This window comes from Cydia splendana, chromosome 16, assembly GCF_910591565.1.
Source record: "Cydia splendana chromosome 16, ilCydSple1.2, whole genome shotgun sequence".
Lineage (NCBI taxonomy): Eukaryota > Metazoa > Arthropoda > Insecta > Lepidoptera > Tortricidae > Cydia > Cydia splendana.
This window is the reverse complement of record NC_085975.1, coordinates 419,545-437,180: the sequence shown is the minus strand read 5'-3', so window position 1 is coordinate 437,180 and position 17,636 is coordinate 419,545. Positions and strand designations below refer to the sequence as shown.

General features: G+C 40.2%; 3 protein-coding genes across 3 annotated transcripts; 2 read left to right on the top strand and 1 right to left on the bottom strand.

The window, feature by feature from the left end:
* Positions 1–1,020: 1,020 nt before the first annotated feature.
* Positions 1,021–4,749, top strand: LOC134797942 (uncharacterized). The gene is made up of 4 exons (XM_063770280.1): positions 1,021–1,683; positions 2,480–2,656; positions 3,170–3,271; positions 3,671–4,749. Exons 1-4 carry the CDS (start codon positions 1,588–1,590, stop codon positions 3,806–3,808), a joined length of 513 nt encoding a protein of 170 aa, XP_063626350.1. The 5' UTR covers positions 1,021–1,587; the 3' UTR covers positions 3,809–4,749.
* Positions 4,750–5,111: 362 nt separating this feature from the next.
* LOC134797941 (uroporphyrinogen-III synthase-like) lies at positions 5,112–6,326 on the bottom strand. The gene is made up of 2 exons (XM_063770279.1): positions 6,223–6,326; positions 5,112–6,064 (listed from the first exon to the last, which is right to left on the bottom strand). Exon 2 carries the CDS (start codon positions 6,009–6,011, stop codon positions 5,262–5,264), a length of 750 nt encoding a protein of 249 aa, XP_063626349.1. The 5' UTR covers positions 6,012–6,064; positions 6,223–6,326; the 3' UTR covers positions 5,112–5,261.
* Positions 6,327–6,430: 104 nt separating this feature from the next.
* Positions 6,431–15,197, top strand: LOC134797943 (uncharacterized). The gene is made up of 2 exons (XM_063770281.1): positions 6,431–6,980; positions 14,283–15,197. Exons 1-2 carry the CDS (start codon positions 6,672–6,674, stop codon positions 14,451–14,453), a joined length of 480 nt encoding a protein of 159 aa, XP_063626351.1. The 5' UTR covers positions 6,431–6,671; the 3' UTR covers positions 14,454–15,197.
* The last annotated feature ends 2,439 nt before the right edge of the window (positions 15,198–17,636 follow it).

Below are 17,636 nucleotides of genomic sequence, written 5' to 3'. Positions count from 1 at the left end.
AGAACACCACGTGCAGTAAAAAACCGGCCAAGTGCGAGTCGGACTCGCACACGAAGGGTTGGGTTCCGTACCATTTTCTATAAAAACGGTCACCCATCCAAGTACTGACCCCGCCCGACGTTGCTTAACTTTGGTCATAAATCAAGTTTGTTGTATGGGAGCCCCACTTAAATATTTATTTTATTCTGTTTTTAGTATTTGTTGTTATAGCGGCAACAGAAATACATCATCTGTGAAAATTTCAGCTGTCTAGCTATCACAGATCACGAGGTACAGCCTGGTGACAGACGGACGGACAGCGGAGTCTTAGTAATAGGGTCACGTTTTACCCTTTGGGTACGGAACCCTAAAAACATGGCGGTCATGACACTATTGCACTCGTCGACAAACAGCACGTGTATGAACGAGTATATTTCTTCCCCCCGTTCCCTCACCGCACCTGTCATGTGAAGTATTAGCCAATAAGGAATCAAAGCTCCTATTTGAGTCCTCGCGATTTGTTTAAACGAATATACCAGATATTTATGACCAATAAACGACTCAAAAGGCTGACCACTGGTCCCTGGCTGGCCACTGGTGCTGTTACCCTACCAGTAACTTCACTGACCAGCGGTGATCCTTAATGCCGTCGTAATAAGGTGTACGTTTTGTGAGTGAACGGCGTGGACGATATGGTAATAGTACTGATTGTTTTGTTACCAATATCGTTGCATCCGTCATCAATCTCGTCATTGTAACCTGCCTATAGGTGGCGCTATTATCAAATGGTTAATAGCGCCACCTATAGGCAGGTTACAATGACGAGATTGATGACGGATGCAACGATGGAGATTGTCAGTCCTTTCTGTTAACCTGTCACTGGTTTGAACTAAACAACTAGTGAATTTTTAACAATCGAGCAGCCAATGTCTATCGTAGGATATCTCATCACAATCATCCTTGTCCTGTTGTGTAACTTGTGTACCCACTAACAGCAACTTTCTTAACTGATCCTCAGCGGACCTTATGTTTGTTAATAAGCATTATCACAAATCGTCAACAGTATGGACGATGGTACCAGATGGTACTAATCAAAACAAATCACGGCTAAGTACCTACCTATTATTATTATATCCTTTCGTTATCAATACTGAATCAATAGGTACAATAAGTGTTTATCTAAAGCCGCAGAAACGCGTCCGCGTCGCTTACGCACACCCGCGTCGTCGCCGTCGCTTACGCACACCCGCTCCTGTACAATTGACAAAAACCTCTTTCCACTCGAAAATCTTTTTCTTTCTTCTTTTTATTACAATATTTAATACTCATATTGGTTATTACTCTCAAAGGTGAAAAGGTTCACCGAAAATTAAATCACAAGGAGGCCGATTTACCTATACTACTCGCGAGGAACTGTGTAAATTATCATTTTCAAACTTCAATCTTTATGTGGAAAACTTATATATGTAGATAATATGTTATGTAGAAGGAAATATTAAGCGACCAATTGTGGTGAAAAAAAGGAGTTGACTAATCCTCTTTCTCGTGTTGATGGTTTTATTCGCCTCAAATTAAGTAGGTACTCGTGTGTCCGTAATACAATTGGAGATGGCGGCAGACACGGAGACGGAAGTGCTGCGGAAGTATTACTCCGACAGCGACCACCTGAGTTCTCCCGAGGGGGTTATGAAGCTGATCGCTATCGTGAGTATTTTCCGTACTTTATGACAATTTATATGTATAAGGGTACAGGGTCAGCAACGCGCATGTGATACCCCTGTGTAATTGCTACGGTAACCGCGGCTTTCTTTATGTTAGTAGATTGAAGAATTAGCCACATTTCTTTAAAATGGTCTATTCTACATGTTCTATATCTGAAAAATACCGCTTCTATGTGTAATGTGGAAATGTTCTCTTGTTTTCACTTCTAGGTAAGTATTTAGCCTGGCTTAATTTGTGTCATTGTTGAACGATAATCAATGCCTTCATTTCCATAATTTGGAATTGATTATCGATCGCGATAAGAGGTTATATACTTAGATCTAGATAAAGATAACGAAGACCATCGGGTCTCTAATGTTTCCCATAAAGTTTTAAGTCATAATGTATTGTTTGTTCGCATTTTCGTTAGTCATAATTTGGTTGTTCTCAGAAACGCGTAATTTTTCAGGATTACCATTAAAACAAACCTAACCTATATATTAGGATAACCTTATTGAAAATCCTGAAAAGTTAACGGTTTCGGAATTATGACTAATGATAATCTGACAATCATTATTAGGTACTTAAAACTTTCAATAATTATGTCAAACAAAGGGATCCGTAAGACTATCATATTATGCAGCAAAACTCGCAATTTAATGTGCGATTTTCCACACAGTTTTAGAGCAGCAAACTATACCTACGTAGCTTTCTGGTTTGATCTGCTAACATGACCTAATAGCTAGACAACAAAAACATTTCTGAAAAGATGTCCCTAAAAACCCTGCCTGTATTTCAGCTGGGCTGCCTTTGTTCAGCCGTGCTGTTCCTGGCGGGCGGGGGCTGCGCGGGCGCGATGGGGCTGGCGGCGGGCGGCGCTAGCGTCGCCTTCATCACTGCTGGACTGTTGGCTGTACAGCTAACGGCGACGCTACTCGGCGCGCCACTGTACGCGCCGCAAGTGTGGCTCTACTCCGTGAGTATGGCAGACGGAAGAGTAGGTAGGTATTTATAGGTAGGTACTTAACCTACGGTGTAGGCTGCCAAAAGCAAAAAAATCAGCGTGCCTCCTTAAAAATTAGGTAGATAACCGAACGGCACTCGGCAGGCAGAATACGGGTAGAGGTACCTATTAGTACCTACTTGGCTTAAGGTATAGAGTAAAACTCGTCATGGGAAAAGGCCGGCTGTGAATAGCTTACGGATATAGAATATGAAAGTACATACCTAGTTAGGTGGGCCCACAGAACGAACCGCCTCGTGAGTAAATTGCCACGCGGAGCAGCTCGGTTTGACGTAGACGTTCCTTTCTGAGGCACTACAGGCGAGGTCGCCTCGCACTCGCAAAGGCGGCGTTTTGTGTGAATCAGGTTTTTAAGTAGGTACATAGTAAGTACTCCAACTACTCCAAGAGGGGACGCATATGGGTGATAGTGACCGACTTAGGTAGGTAGGTATAATTGGTATAAATGACCCTATGTTGTTACAGGATGTGGTGGGCAGCTCGGTCCTCGGCGCGCTGCTGGTGCTAAACGGCGCGCTCAGCGTGACGCTATGCGAGCTGCGCGGCTTTGTCAGCTATGTGCACGCTGTGAGTTTCGTTATACGTTATATTTTGTGAGCTTTGAAGCGTTTTAGTCCAGCCCTTTGCTTGCTGGCGATAGGTAGATAATTACGAGTAGGTAGGCTACAGAATCCACAATGGCTCTTTGGAGCAAATTTCGATTTAGTTATACCTACTTCACAAGTTCACTTCACACCTACACTACACACAATTGACACAATATAAGTTAATTAAGCGACAAGTTTGTTGGGTTGGACAATTTCCTTTTACCTTCAGAGCTTTAAATACAGGATAAAGCGTTGCTTTATGAGATTTGCATTGGAAAACTTGCATAGATCCCCTTTTCTGATGTAGGTGCACTATGCACTATAATTTTTACGTAGGTATTGTAAGTAGGATAACCTAAAATATATCCTTGGTTTCCAGCCGCTAGCAGCGTGCAACGCGGCACTAGTCGTCGGTGGTGCCGTGGTGACATACGCGGCGGTGACGCGACGATGGGACGAGGCGCGCGGGCCGGCGTGGGAGCCGCGTCGTGAGCCTCCACAGGACGTTGATGTCTGACAGGGCGCACACCTCGGCCGCGTGCAAGATACTCGTATTAGTTAGCCCGCCTGGGAGCTGCAGCGAGCCTCAACAGAATATGTCTGGCAAATCACCGAACCACGAGTGCAGTGGCAGGAGCTGTAAGTTGCAAGGGAACGCGCTCATTACATATGAGATGCCCGAGACGCGACGACGGCAGTTTGAACTTTTATAGTGTTTAATGAATGACTTACAGAATGTGTACCTAGTGAAAGTGAAACAAACTCTTCTAAGTATTACCTACCTAGTATATAATTAAGTTTAAGTAGTTGGTTAGGCTTGTTAAGTGTATATCAATAAACTTCACTGCAGCTGGAGATAGCGCATTCGATTAGGAATGTATCTATTAGCACGTACTAGTACTCGTACCTACTCTCAATACTTTATTACGCTAATTTATTGTAGGGAAGGGAACTACTACAATAGTGCCTGCTTGCGTTAAGCAACACTAGACAGTACCTACGCAGGTGGGTCCACTGTGACTAGAATAGTAATGTGGGTGAAGTGAATACCAAACTACTGTTACCACTTTTAATATTCTTTTATGAAAAATTTGTACATGTGTTATATAACAAACAATAAAAAATATAACAATACCAACACCTAATGCTTATTATTTCTAAATAATTGAACTGGAAATACTTTATTCATAAGAGCTATAATAATTCATTTAATGTTCAATTTATGGCCTGTAATATTTGAGTTTTTTCATTATAATTACTGTTTAATTTATCTGTTAATAATCTATTTTTAATTGAAATTGGATACCCCTTTCACAAAAATGCAAATTTGAAAGCTGTTATATAGCCACCAGATTATATATATCAGTCTTTTATATACATATTTACCTTTTTATTGCACTTTTCATATTTCCAAAAGAAGTAAGTAGGCCAATCCATGGTATAATAATATACTCCGCCTGGTACTCTCTTCCCGTCTTTTCTAGGTCACCTAACCTACTTCATCATGCGACAGCGCTATATGATAATATGCGATAGCGCTATATATAGTGGCTATGTTGTTGTGACGTAGGCCCGTGTCACTCTGGGAAGAGAAGACCATGTTTTATTAGACTATGGGCGAATCATTTAACCCCTTATAGGGCACACTTAGATATAACATCATATTTTTTTCTTAGGCAGAATTTTTAGGACTTTAATGAGGCAATGAGGCTTGAATCATGTATTTTTTAATCTGGACCATTAACATGTTGGCTGCCATCACTGGTGGGATCACATAATCTTCTCTGTGTGGCCATGAGCATCACCGGTGGGATCACATAATCTTCTCTGTGTGGCCAAGAGCATCACTGGTGGGATCAAAAGCTCACTTCAATTTCCAAGTGTGGAGCAATACTGTAGGTGTAGTATGGTGGGCAGCCAACGTGTTAAAGGGTGAATGGTCACTACTTGTTTGTTCACTAATAGTGCCACTAACGACTAGTACTTGCAGCAAAATACTTCTGTACCGACTCTATCACACTCTCAGCGCGGGGTTTCTCGGCCACTCCCGCAATCTCTACACCCAAATTCTCAATCTTATGTGCAGTGGAGTTCCCAATGGCAAAATATGGCAGGTCCGTCAGCCGGTTGCTGAACGTCTGCAGCTGCCGGTGGATGTACTCACAGCCCGAAGGGCTGAAGAACACCATACAGCACGGGTCATGTGCGGACCCATCCAGCTCCATCAAATGAGCTTTTAAATTGTCATTCTCCTTAGTCTCATAAACAGTTAGTGAGTCTACCAAAATACCTTTAGATTGAAGGATGGTCGGGAGGGTTTCAGATCGTAAATTTCCGCAGGGGAACAGGAATTTGCTAGAGGTGGGATTTTCTTTCACAATGATCTTAGCGAGGTTCTCAGCATTGCCGGCAGTGGTGCCTAGGGCCTCGAGGCCGAGCAGGAGCTTGATCTTGTGCGCGGTGGCGTCGCCGACCGTGTAGACGCGGCGCGCGCTCCAGGTCACGAAGCGCGCGGGGTCCCAGCAGCGCGCCGCCGCCTCGGCCGCGCGCGCGCTCGTTAGCACCAGCCCCGCATACTCGCCGCGCAGCGCCGTGCCCAGCGCCTCCAGGTTCACGCACGTGAACTGCAGGGGCTCTACGAAGATCGCCTCGTAGTTGTGCTCGCGGAAGGCGCGCTCGTACTCCTCCGACACGCCCTTAAACAGCACCACCTTCTTCATTGCGTCGACTCAGCTGGCGCTCCTTTGTGTCGCGCGGCCCATGACAGGTGACCCTGAGGAAAGAGGAAATACCGTGAGAATATTTGCGACGTAACTGAATTAATGAGGCGATCGCGAAACTGCTTGTAAACAAAGCTCGAGTTACGGACGATACCAGAAGTGCTGTTTTAAATAATAAGTCCAGCTAGGAAAAATAACGATTTGCACTTACGTTTCTTTGAGTTCCGTTCGGCCCAATAGTTTTTTTGATAGAAAAGAAGATTGAAAGTTTTGAATATCCTTTGTAATTTGACGTTTCCGTGTATCCTCAAAACCCTAAGTGACAGTGACACACATATTTGACAGCTCTGTTTTTTAATTTCAGAAAGATTGTTTGAGTTACTTTTGAAACCGGGAGTTACAGAGTAGTCTCCTCGAACGCGTGAGTCACCGCCTACGTTTCGTTTCACGATTCTTTCATTATGACGCTGTCATGTTACTTTTCAAACCGTCGAGGAAAAAAATCGTGTCACTGTATTTTATAACGGCAACCAGATCAATAAAATTTAGACCTAAATAATAATAAATTGTATTTTAAAGTATACCAAAAGATAATTTATGTTTGCTTCACGGTCGAGTTACCGCTGACTTTGTCAGGCAGCCTGCTGAGCAGCGGACTCGATGGCGCTGCACTGCCTGCCTTGCTGTAGCAGCGCGTTGTGGGTGCTGACGGCGGCGTTCGTGTTGCTGTCTGTGCCGACTTCATACATTCTACCCAACAAATCATTACAAGATGTTATTGCCGTAAGAGAGAATGGCGCACTTAACCTAGATGTCGGATCACCGCAGAATTCCTTCACGATTGATTTTTTTCAATCGTATTATCAATCTGCTGATCTTATACCACATATTATAATGCTCGCTATCGGCATCACTGTTTACCTTTTCGAGTGGATACACAGAAAACTAATGGAGAGAAGGATACTTAAGGTAAAGGAGCCTACTCCCTCTCCTTAAAATGTAGATGTGGCCTTAACGACCCTGGCGGCAAGTATGTCATAACTTTCCGCGAAGGCATTTGTGAATTCTAACTTCGCCAACGGGGGTAAATTATTTGGCAAGAAGTTTGACGAAGTTGGACCTTCAGATGCGTCGCTAAATTGGGGGAAGATATCTCGAAGTTCGCTCGCCCGCGATCGATCTCAGTCGCTGCTCACATATATTTTGCATAAACATCTTTCATTAGGAGCTTAATTAAGACCCCCATCTACATCACAATGGTTTTAGCCAAGGTCAGACATATACGCAGAAAAAACATATGGTATTTTAGGGTTGCGAAATATAGGGATGCGTTGATCCGTTAACCTATTAAAAGTCAAATAGATTACAGATAGATAGATAGCCGTACGTAGTTGTAGTAGCCGTAAGTTTCTTTAACCCTTAATTTGGCACAGTCAAGTATACTTAACACTTACTTTGAAAAAATGTAGGCATGTTATTATTTACGTAAATTCCAAGTTTTTAATTTCTATGTATCATTTATATTATAAAGAATAAAGAAAAAAATAAAACCTTACTGGCAACAATGTTATATGTTAGTAGTGAATCAACATACAGTAGCGGAGAAAAATCTATCATATTGTGATTTTCTGTAAAATATATCAAAATAGATGAAACCAGGGACTGAATTTGTTGATAACTAATCAAAAAAGGTTGTATTGATTTATTCTAGGCCCAATATATGCTAACAGGCCGGTACATATTTCAAAAATCTATTTGAATTCGTATTTCTGGAACATGACGTCCGTCACTTGTAGTATATAAGTCGATAAAAAACAGAATATCGTGTTAATTCGTAACAATATTTGTAAGAATTATCAGTTCCGTCATGGGGAGACCTCGTGGAAATAAAAACTTATCAGTAGCTATAAAAGAAGCAATTGTAATGGGGTACAAAAATGGCTTAACGCAATCGACGCTGGTTAAGCAATTTCAACTTCATCAGTCGACTATATCGAAGGTTTTAAAACGCGAAAAGCTTCACGGATGTGTAAAAAAGCCCAACAAACCTGGCCCCAATTTCACCACGGTGACAGGTGCGACAATTGTAAAATCACTGTTGCTGACGTCACAGGCATCCATGGGCTACGGTTACCACTTACCATCGGGCGGGCCGTATTCCTGTTTGCCACCATCATTGTATTATTTAAAAAAACTGTATTATATCGGAAAAAAACAGATATTTCTTTTGCGAAGTTTCTGACAATTGTCAAGATTGAGAAGAATTGTAGGTAATTCTTGACAGGTAATGAGTTATATGTCGGAATTTCGTGACAATTGTAGTGTTTCTTGTGACAATTGTCATAAACTTAGCAAGAGAAATATCTGTTTTTTTCCGATATAATAAAGTTTTTTTTAATAATACAATGATGGTGGCAAACAGGAATACGGCCCGCCCGATGGTAAGCGGTAACCGTAGCCCATGGATGCCTGTGACGTCAGCAACAGTGATGTTTTACAATTGTCGCACCTGTCACCGTGGTGAAATTGGAGCCTGGTCGCCCACGCTGCACATCACGTTTGGTTGACCGCAACATTTTGAGATTAGCCAGAGACAATCCACGATTCACGGCGAGCGACATTATGCGAGAAATATCGGCTGGAGATTCAGTTTCTGTGACCGTACGTACTATAAGAAATCGTCTGATTGATGGTGGACTTCGTGCTCGTCGCCCTGCTAAGAAACCACTTATTTCCAAGAAGAATCGGACAGCTAGAAAAAAATATGCGAAAGAACATCTTTCTTGGACTGCCGAAATGTGGGAAAAGGTAATTTGGAGCGACGAATCCAAGTTTTTACTGTTTGGAACAGATGGAATTACATACGTACGACGCCCCGACAATGCTCGCTATGACCCCAAGTACCAGGGCTGTAACCGCGAAAATCGAAGTTCGCAAATTGCGGGGATTTTTCTCTGTCACTCTAATTACGCCTTCATTGGAGTAAAAGAGAAAGATCCCCGCAATTTGCGAATTTCGATTTTCGCGGCAGCCGCTCAGCTCCCTACAGTCAAGCACGGCGGCGGCTCCCTTATGGTATGGGGATGTTTCAGTGCAAGTGGCGTTGGTCCGTTACATCGAATAAACGGGATTATGACAAAGTATATGAAGAAATATTACAAGATGTTTTTCTTCCCTGGGCACGCCAAAATTTCGGCAGGGCGTTTATATTCCAACAAGATAATGACCCGAAAGATTCATCGAATCTTGTTAAGCAGTGGTTCAAAAAACGTGGAGTGAGGAATTTGGAATGGCCCAGTCAAAGTCCGGACTTGAATCCGATAGAATATCTATGGAAGGAGCTAGGACGTCCTGTGAGTGCAAGAAAAGCAAGAAATATCAATGAAAGATTTGAGCAATTAAAGGAAGAATGGGAACGCATTCCAAATTCTTTCCTCGCAAACTTGTTTTTTTTTGTTAATAAACCACTTTTACCTATAGGTACTTTGCGTTTTACTTATTTTAGGTACTTTTAAATAAATTTGTGCAAAACGAGTGTCTTTTATGATATCATATGAATGTAAATATATGACTATACTCTCCATTTAAAGAGCTTTCATATGATAATAGTTAAGGTAGGTTTAGTCGATCACATATAGAAATATTTAATAAAAAAACAATGAAATTATATCGCGGTAGACCCGTTTGTGCAATTAAATATGGCTGCTATTTAACTGATCACCAGATTTAGTAAAATTTAATACCAAAAAAATATATTTTACCACCCTAAAATAATGAATGATCACCAAAATTATAACACCATTTTAATGTGAAATGATTACCAATTTTATTACATTTTACTATCCTTTTAAAGGAAATGACACCAAACTAATCATTATTAACCCAAAAATTGTAAATGATTACCAAATTTCAAACCCCATTTTAATGTGAAATGATAACCAAATTTTTACATCTTGCTATCCTATTAAAGCAAATTACTCCAAAATAATCATTGTAAACCCAAAAATTGTAAAGGACCACCAAAATTGTAACCACATTTTTATTAAAAATGTGCAAATATTTAATATAATACTATGAAATTAATTAATCCACTTCGTCACCTTTTTCTAGTAGCATTTTATTTCTGTAACAGTCGCAGTTCTAACCTAACCTAACCCACTTTTCTATTAGCATTTCGTTTCTGTAAGGGCCGCAGTTCAAACCTAATCTAACCCACTTTTCTAGTAGCATTTCTTTTCTGCAAGGGTCGCAGTTCAAACCTAACCTAACCCACTTTTCTAGTAGCATTTCGTTTCTGTATGGGTCGCAGTTCAAACCTAACCTAACCCACTTTTCTAGTAGCATTTCTTTCTGTAAGGGTCGCAGTTCAAACCTAACCTAACCCACTTTTCTAGTAGCATTTATTTTCTGTATGGGTCGAGTTCAAACCTAACCTAACCCACTTTTCTAGTAGCATATCTTTTCTGTAAGGGTCGCAGTTCAAACCTAACCTAACCCACTTTCCCAGTAGCATTTCTTTTCTGTAAGGGTCGCAGTTCAAACCTAACCTAACCCATTTTTCTAGTAGTATTTGGTTTCTGTAAGGGTCGCAATTCAAACCTAACCTAACTCACTTTTCTGATAGCATTTCTTTTCTGTAAGGGTCGCAGTTCAAACCTAACCTAACCTACTTTTCTAGTGGCATTTATTTTCTGTATGGATCGTAACAGTGTTAACCTAACCTAACCCACTTAACTGATAGCAGTTTAACTTAGGTTAGGTAGGTATGCGGTGCGGGGTACGGGGGGTTGAGCGGGAGGGGCTAGTAATTTTGGCATCAGTTTACTTTATTTGATAATATGTATACATTTTTGGTAATCATAGTGGTTTATTTAGGTGAAAATATCGCATTAATTTGGTCTTCAAGATTTGGTGATCATTAATGATTTTTGGTGGTCATTCAATATATTTGGTATTTGAATAAAATTTGAAGTGCAGTCGTAATTAAAACGGTGGTACTTTTGTATTTTTAGGCCTTATTTTTGTGGTGTTCAGTAATTTTTTTTGGTAAGCATGATTTTTTTATTTAGGGTACCAAAGTATTTTTTGGTGGTCATTATATTTGTAGCCATTAAATATGTGTACAAAACGCGAGAGTTTAAAGTGTTATATTTAATAAAAACACAAATATGATAGATTTTTTTCCGCTACTGTAGTTAGTAGAAGGTCGACACTGCGTTCTATCCAGGTATTTGTTTATTTTTTTCGATTCTATTACGCGAAATTTTACTGCATAACTATTATTATATTTGATTATAGTATTTAACGTATACTTACATATCTCACCTATTCGCCAAGTCAAGTTATTTACGTGTAATAAACAAGCATACACAACTGTTAAGTATTTTTGACAAAACAATACGTACAGTGTATTAGAAATTAAACAACCTGTTATGTTAAGCATTTTTTACAAATCTTTATGGTGTGAGATTTTGACCGCGCTTTGATTTGTCAAATTTCACTGCCTACCTTTATATTTTGCCATAATAGAAAAGAGTGAATGCTATCGTTTCATTCGCTATACATTTATAGCTTAGTATGCAACAAAGCGAACGCTACTTAATATCAATACATGTTTTTTTATAAAACCCCGTTCAGTTTAGCGTATGGCTATACAATATACATTCAAGGAAACTAAATGGGATAGGTAGTTATATTTCATATTTTTTTATTCAATTCAATTCAAATATACTTTATTCGAGTAGGTGGTATTGTGTATCAATTTTTTTTCATTCATAAATATCAATGTCATTTCGAAAATCTTTAACCCTATATTGTACTTGCGTTTCGTAGCAAAGTCTTTTAGGTCTTTGCTTCGATTTAATGACAAAAAAATGTTTTCCTTGTCTTTGTTTCGATACCCTTTTTTTGTTAAGTATATTTAACACACTAAGTTTGACGAGCGTACGTTTTTGTTAAAAATACTGTACATTAGATTTTCAGGAAATCTTACAGTGAAATATTTTTTAAATATTTTTTAGGACATATTTAAAGGCATAATAATAAATAAATGTGCACATAAAAGTTAAAATCAAGTTTTTTATTTTCTGCCATATTAAGGGTTAACGCACCTATACGTAGTTTCCAGCCTTTCCCGGTAAGGTTGCTCGAACATGAGCACGGTACAATTGCGCTGTGCTGTGCCCTTGCCCTGGACTAACAAGTGCGAGTCGGACTCGCGCACGAAGGGTTCCGTACCATAATGCAAATAATCAAAAATTCGGGCAAGTGCGAGTCGGACTCGCGCACGAAGGGTTCCGTACCATATAAAAAAAAAAGAACAAAAAAAAAGCAAAAAAAAAACGGTCACCCATCCAAGTACTGACCACTCCCGACGTTGCTTAACTTTGGTCAAAAATCACGTTTGTTGTATGGGATCCCCATTTAAATCTTTATTTTATTCTGTTTTTAGTATTTGTTGTTATAGCGGCAACAGAAATACATCATCTGTGAAAATTTCAACTGTCTAGCTATCACGGTTCGTGAGATACAGCCTGGTGACAGACGGACGGACGGACGGACGGACGGACGGACGGACGGACGGACGGACGGACGGACGGACGGACGGACGGACGGACAGCGAAGTTTTAGTAATAGGGTCCCGTTTTACCCTTTGGGTACGGAACTCTAAAAACGGCAAAAAAAAAGGTCACCCATCCAAGTACTGACCCCACCCGACGTTGCTTAACTTCGGTCAAAAATCACGTTTGTTGTATGGGAGCCCCACTTAAATCTTAATTTTATTCTGTTTTTAGTATTTGTTGTTATAGCGGCAACAGAAATACATCATCTGTGAAAATTTCAGGGTCAAACAGATCACTGTGTTATGTCTTTCCTGTAGACATACACAAGAGTTAAGGGCTATAAAGGTTAATTTTCTTATTTAACCCTTATCCACGTGAAAAGGTCCTCCTTTTATTTAAAGAACTATGATAAAATCATTACTTACATGCCCACATGAAGCTGTTAACTATTGCCCACAGGAGAGAAAACTAGTGTGTTATCGCGAACAGCACATTTTTCTCTCCTGTGGACAATAGTTAACAGCTTGTTGCCCACAAGCATTGATTTTATCATAGTTCTCTAAATAAAAGGAGGACCTTTTCACGTGGATAAGGGTTAAATAAGAAAATTAACCTTTATAGCCCTTAACTCTTGTGTATGTCTACAGGAAAGACATAACACAGTGATCTGTTTGACCCTTCAATTGTCTAGCTATCACGATTCGTGAGATATAGCCTGGTGACAGACGGACGGACGGACGGACGAACAGCGGAGTCTTAGTAATAGGGTCCCGTTTTACCCTTTGGGTACGGAACCCTAAAAAAAAGGATGAACTCCGTGCGTTCCTAGGCTCGTTTCGCCTATATACTTATGAAGAGACAGGCTATTAACTCTTTAAAGATTTAAAGGGTCTAGCAGGCTAAGCGAACAAGAAGTGCCCCCAACGACGGATTTGGTCATTCTTTCAGGTGGTGTACTGGCAGGTCCTAAGAACTCTCTATGATTAATATCAGTCCTCGTTCTTCTTTTGTTTTCGAGTTATTCAGGATAATGTAAAATCATCAGTGTATCATTGAAAGTGTCATATTTTGTAAACCGTTCAAGTTAGATTAACCAAACAAAATTATATTTGACAACAATAAAATAGACTACAAAATGAATATGTTTAACCTGCATCATGTCCTTATACTTCATTATAAAAAAAACATTTTATTTTTCTTCTCATTATTTTTTATACTATTCGCGGAGGTACACCTAGAAAAAAATATGCATGAGTAGCCACTAATACCCACTATATACACATATAAAAATATTTGCATAAATCTTCGTGCGTCATGTCAAAAAAAAAAACATTATCGAACAAGGATCTCGGAGCCGTTTCCGACCACCTGAAAGAATGACCAAATCCGTCGTTGGGGGCACTTCTTGTTCGCTTAGCCTGCTAGACCCTTTAAATTTTATATTTGGATATGGATTACTGTACCTATCCTTTTGCCGAATACTTTGTGCTATCTTGCTGCTAATAGGGATAGGGAAAATGTAATAGTAACAATAGCACTATTAACTGACTACCATGTCTTTGCGGTTGAAGAGTAGTCAATATAGTCAGTTAACAGTGTGGAGTGCGGATGATGGTACCTTTCTCTGTCAATCTCAGCAGAAACCGTCATGAGAAAGGATAGATCTAATAACCCGTTATAGTGAGACCCTTCATCTCTTATCCATCAGCTCCGTACGTTCCTGGGCGCGTCGCTGGAGCGCCTGCGCGAGGCGGACGCGCGGCGCGACCAGCTGGAAGGCACGCTGAAGCTCGCGCGCGGCGCCTCCGCCGAGTACAACCTGCTTGTGTTCCTGCTGCTGCGCGCAAGAGACGGCGACGATGAAAAGCTACAACTCTGAACTCGGAAAACATCAATCCTTTTTCAGGACACTTTCTGCTGAGAGGGACCGAGAAAGGAATGTTTTTCTCTGTCTCTTATAGCAGAAAGTTTCTGGTGAAAGGATAAATGTAAATAACCTTTGGAGTCAGCAGCGGAGTACTGAGCGAAGACTTCAAAATAGTCTTTAAGCTTTTTTCTATTTACATTAGACGTGCATCAAAGATAACCTTTGCTGCTGTGAAGTCATCTGAAATAATATTTATCAGAAGGAGGCTATCTGACTCTTTGTGAGACCTGTGTGTGTTATTACATTGTCCGATCCGACATTGGATGTCGGATGACCCTTGGACAAAAACCGCTGCTAGTGTGCCCCATGGTATTAAGTCCTCTTAGTTTTGCATTTACGCTTTCCTGTTATAAAAGGCACTGTTTATATTTTGTTTCTTTGTGATAGTATCCGACATCCGATATATCCGACACCGGATAATGTGAAAACGCTCTTAGGATGGGTATACCTATCAACTAATGTTGTATTATCGCAGATGGTAACAAGGGAGACTTGCTAGCATGAGTTGTATTCTCGCGCGCGAATCAATACATCTCGCGCGACTTCAAGTATGGTCTCCCGCGCGAGAACGCAACTCATGCTAGACGGTCTGATCATCAACGTCTTGATGGTGAATAGGTGTTTCGGTGCTGTTAGTAAATGTTTGTTTCGCGATTTTTGTAGCGCAATGCTGTTTATTTTAATGTAAATTATTGTATTACATTTTTTATTTTATTTAAATTCAACTATGCTGTTTTGAGTATCTAGCCATTGTTGTTAAATCTGACGTTCCACGGGTAAATGTACCTTATGGCGGTCAAAGGTACCATAGGCAGGCACAAATATCCCTTTTAATTCAGCCGAAACTATGGAAAAAATTGTTGCCCGATAGAAAACTTAGAGGTTATACTTTTTACTTTCACGATTTTCACACATTATTAAATTGTAGAACGGGACTTTATCGCGTATTTAAGTCTTATGATTTACCTCCGACGTTTCGAGGACGGCGCGGCGGTAAATACGTGATTAAGTTCCGTTACGGACCAAAACTAAAATATTATTTTAACTTTTCAAATTTAGACAGCATTTTAATTGGAAAACAAAATATCGAGGTAAGTAGTTACAGAGGAGATTAAACATGCTTATGACTTATGAGACACTTTGTGGGCGACTCGTGCTTGGTGAGGTATTGCAATAACACTCAGGTCTTACGTCTGAGAGAGTCCCACTAACGGCGTTTACGGCCGTAACGAGCGTCCCACAGCGCTCCTTTGTGCCGATAACATGACGCTGAGGACTCCAGTGACATGAGGAGAAAGACCGACGGACTGCATAAACTTTCAATGTTTTACAAATAGGGAACAATAGGTAATTTGTTTTATAAGGGGACAAAGTTGTTAGTTAAACCCTCGTGCTAATATTGTTACTCAAGCGAAAGATTCTAAAGTTGAACCACGAGCGTTGGAATCTTGAGCGTTGCGAGGGTGTCAAGACACGTGGGTTAAACAACCTTTGCTACCGTGTGAAACACAAAATTCACTACAACAACGCGAGGAAAATACTAACTTGAACACATATTACTGATATTACACATCAAGCGTTTGAGCGTTTCTTACAGTAGAGGTACCTACATTGAAGCTGTACTGTAAGGAACGCTGAAAACTCGGGTAAAGGGCCAAAGACGGACTTTAATTACACCTATAACGTATGCTTATAACATTTTCTTAAAATCCAATCTTACTCTGCAGTCATCGTAGGTAATTCGAATATGCCCTATTACCAATATATTTATAATATATATAATATATATTAGGGGACATCTTACACAGATCAACCTAGCCCCAAACTAAGCAAAGCTTGTACCTTGTACAGTCAGCAGCAGAAGTCGCTATACACTCCAGGTGCTCAAAGAGAGGTAAACGTTTAAACTGTCAAAAAGTTGTTGACTGTCATGGTAGTATTTACTTGTGAGCGCTCAACGTGTCACAAATATCTTAACAGTCGCTATTCATTAATTTCTACACTTACAACAAGTCATTGATACCTTAGCTGTCAAAAAAGCACTGGTATCTAAGCGGTCAACGTGTCAAATATATCTGAACAATATGGAAACATAGACGTTTAAAGCATACAAGTATGGTCGAATATTGAATGAAAAATAGCCATGCTAATTTCAGGTAAAGCGTTTTGACAATCATCGAAAGCAGTGCAGACTTGTCATCACATACATCTATCTCACGTTTTGCTCTTCAACCATTTGACAGGGGCCTCTCGGTCAACTTACTGCAAACTATCTCTTTTAGCAGAATCGCACCAGAATCGTCAAAACGAATGACACATAGCGAAAGCTAACTGAAGCCGAATTTAGAGCCAATTGTCAAGGCACGTTGTGGTCTCAGTAACAGGCGTTTGCTTTTCAAAGCAGAGACCGCGGGTTCAAATCTCAGTCGCACGCACCTCTAGAGATTACAGCTTTTTATTTTCTTTTGGGTTTCATTTCTATTATTAATTTGTGTCTTCTGGTTTTATGTTAATTTCGCATTAGTTTATATAATTTTTGAAGATATGTCACATGTAGCGTATGTACGACTTTCTAACAGGACGTTGTAGGTTTGAACCCGCAGTGGGCGTTCCTTAGATTAATCCTGTGCGGAATGCCATTTGATGTTTACTGCTAGGTTATATAACTAAAAATGGCCCATTTACATCGGTCAGTATGGGAAAATCTAAAACTATAAGACATACACCGATCTCTTCTTAGGAACCATGTCATCGATTTTAGTAACAAGAAAAACTATTGACCGATCTAAATGGGCCACCCTGTATAGTATATTATAGTACAATAAGCGGGCTAAATAAATATATTAACATATATTTGCTCTACGGTTTGGAAGAACGGCCGCCTATGACCGTTAAAATAAAAAACCGATCATTCTCGTATAGTAGAAGAGCCGGCCGCAAAATTTCTGACCGACTTGATACCACGATGAAATGCACAATGGTTTCCCATAAAAGTGATGCTAAGTCCGAATTCGATAGTCTGCCACGGCGGAACTTGCCGAAAGTACGAAAAAGAAGGCCACTTCCGGTGCGAAAAAAGAGGCTGATTTAACCCATCTGATACCGAAATAATAGTTATGGCAGCAGTTAGAAATT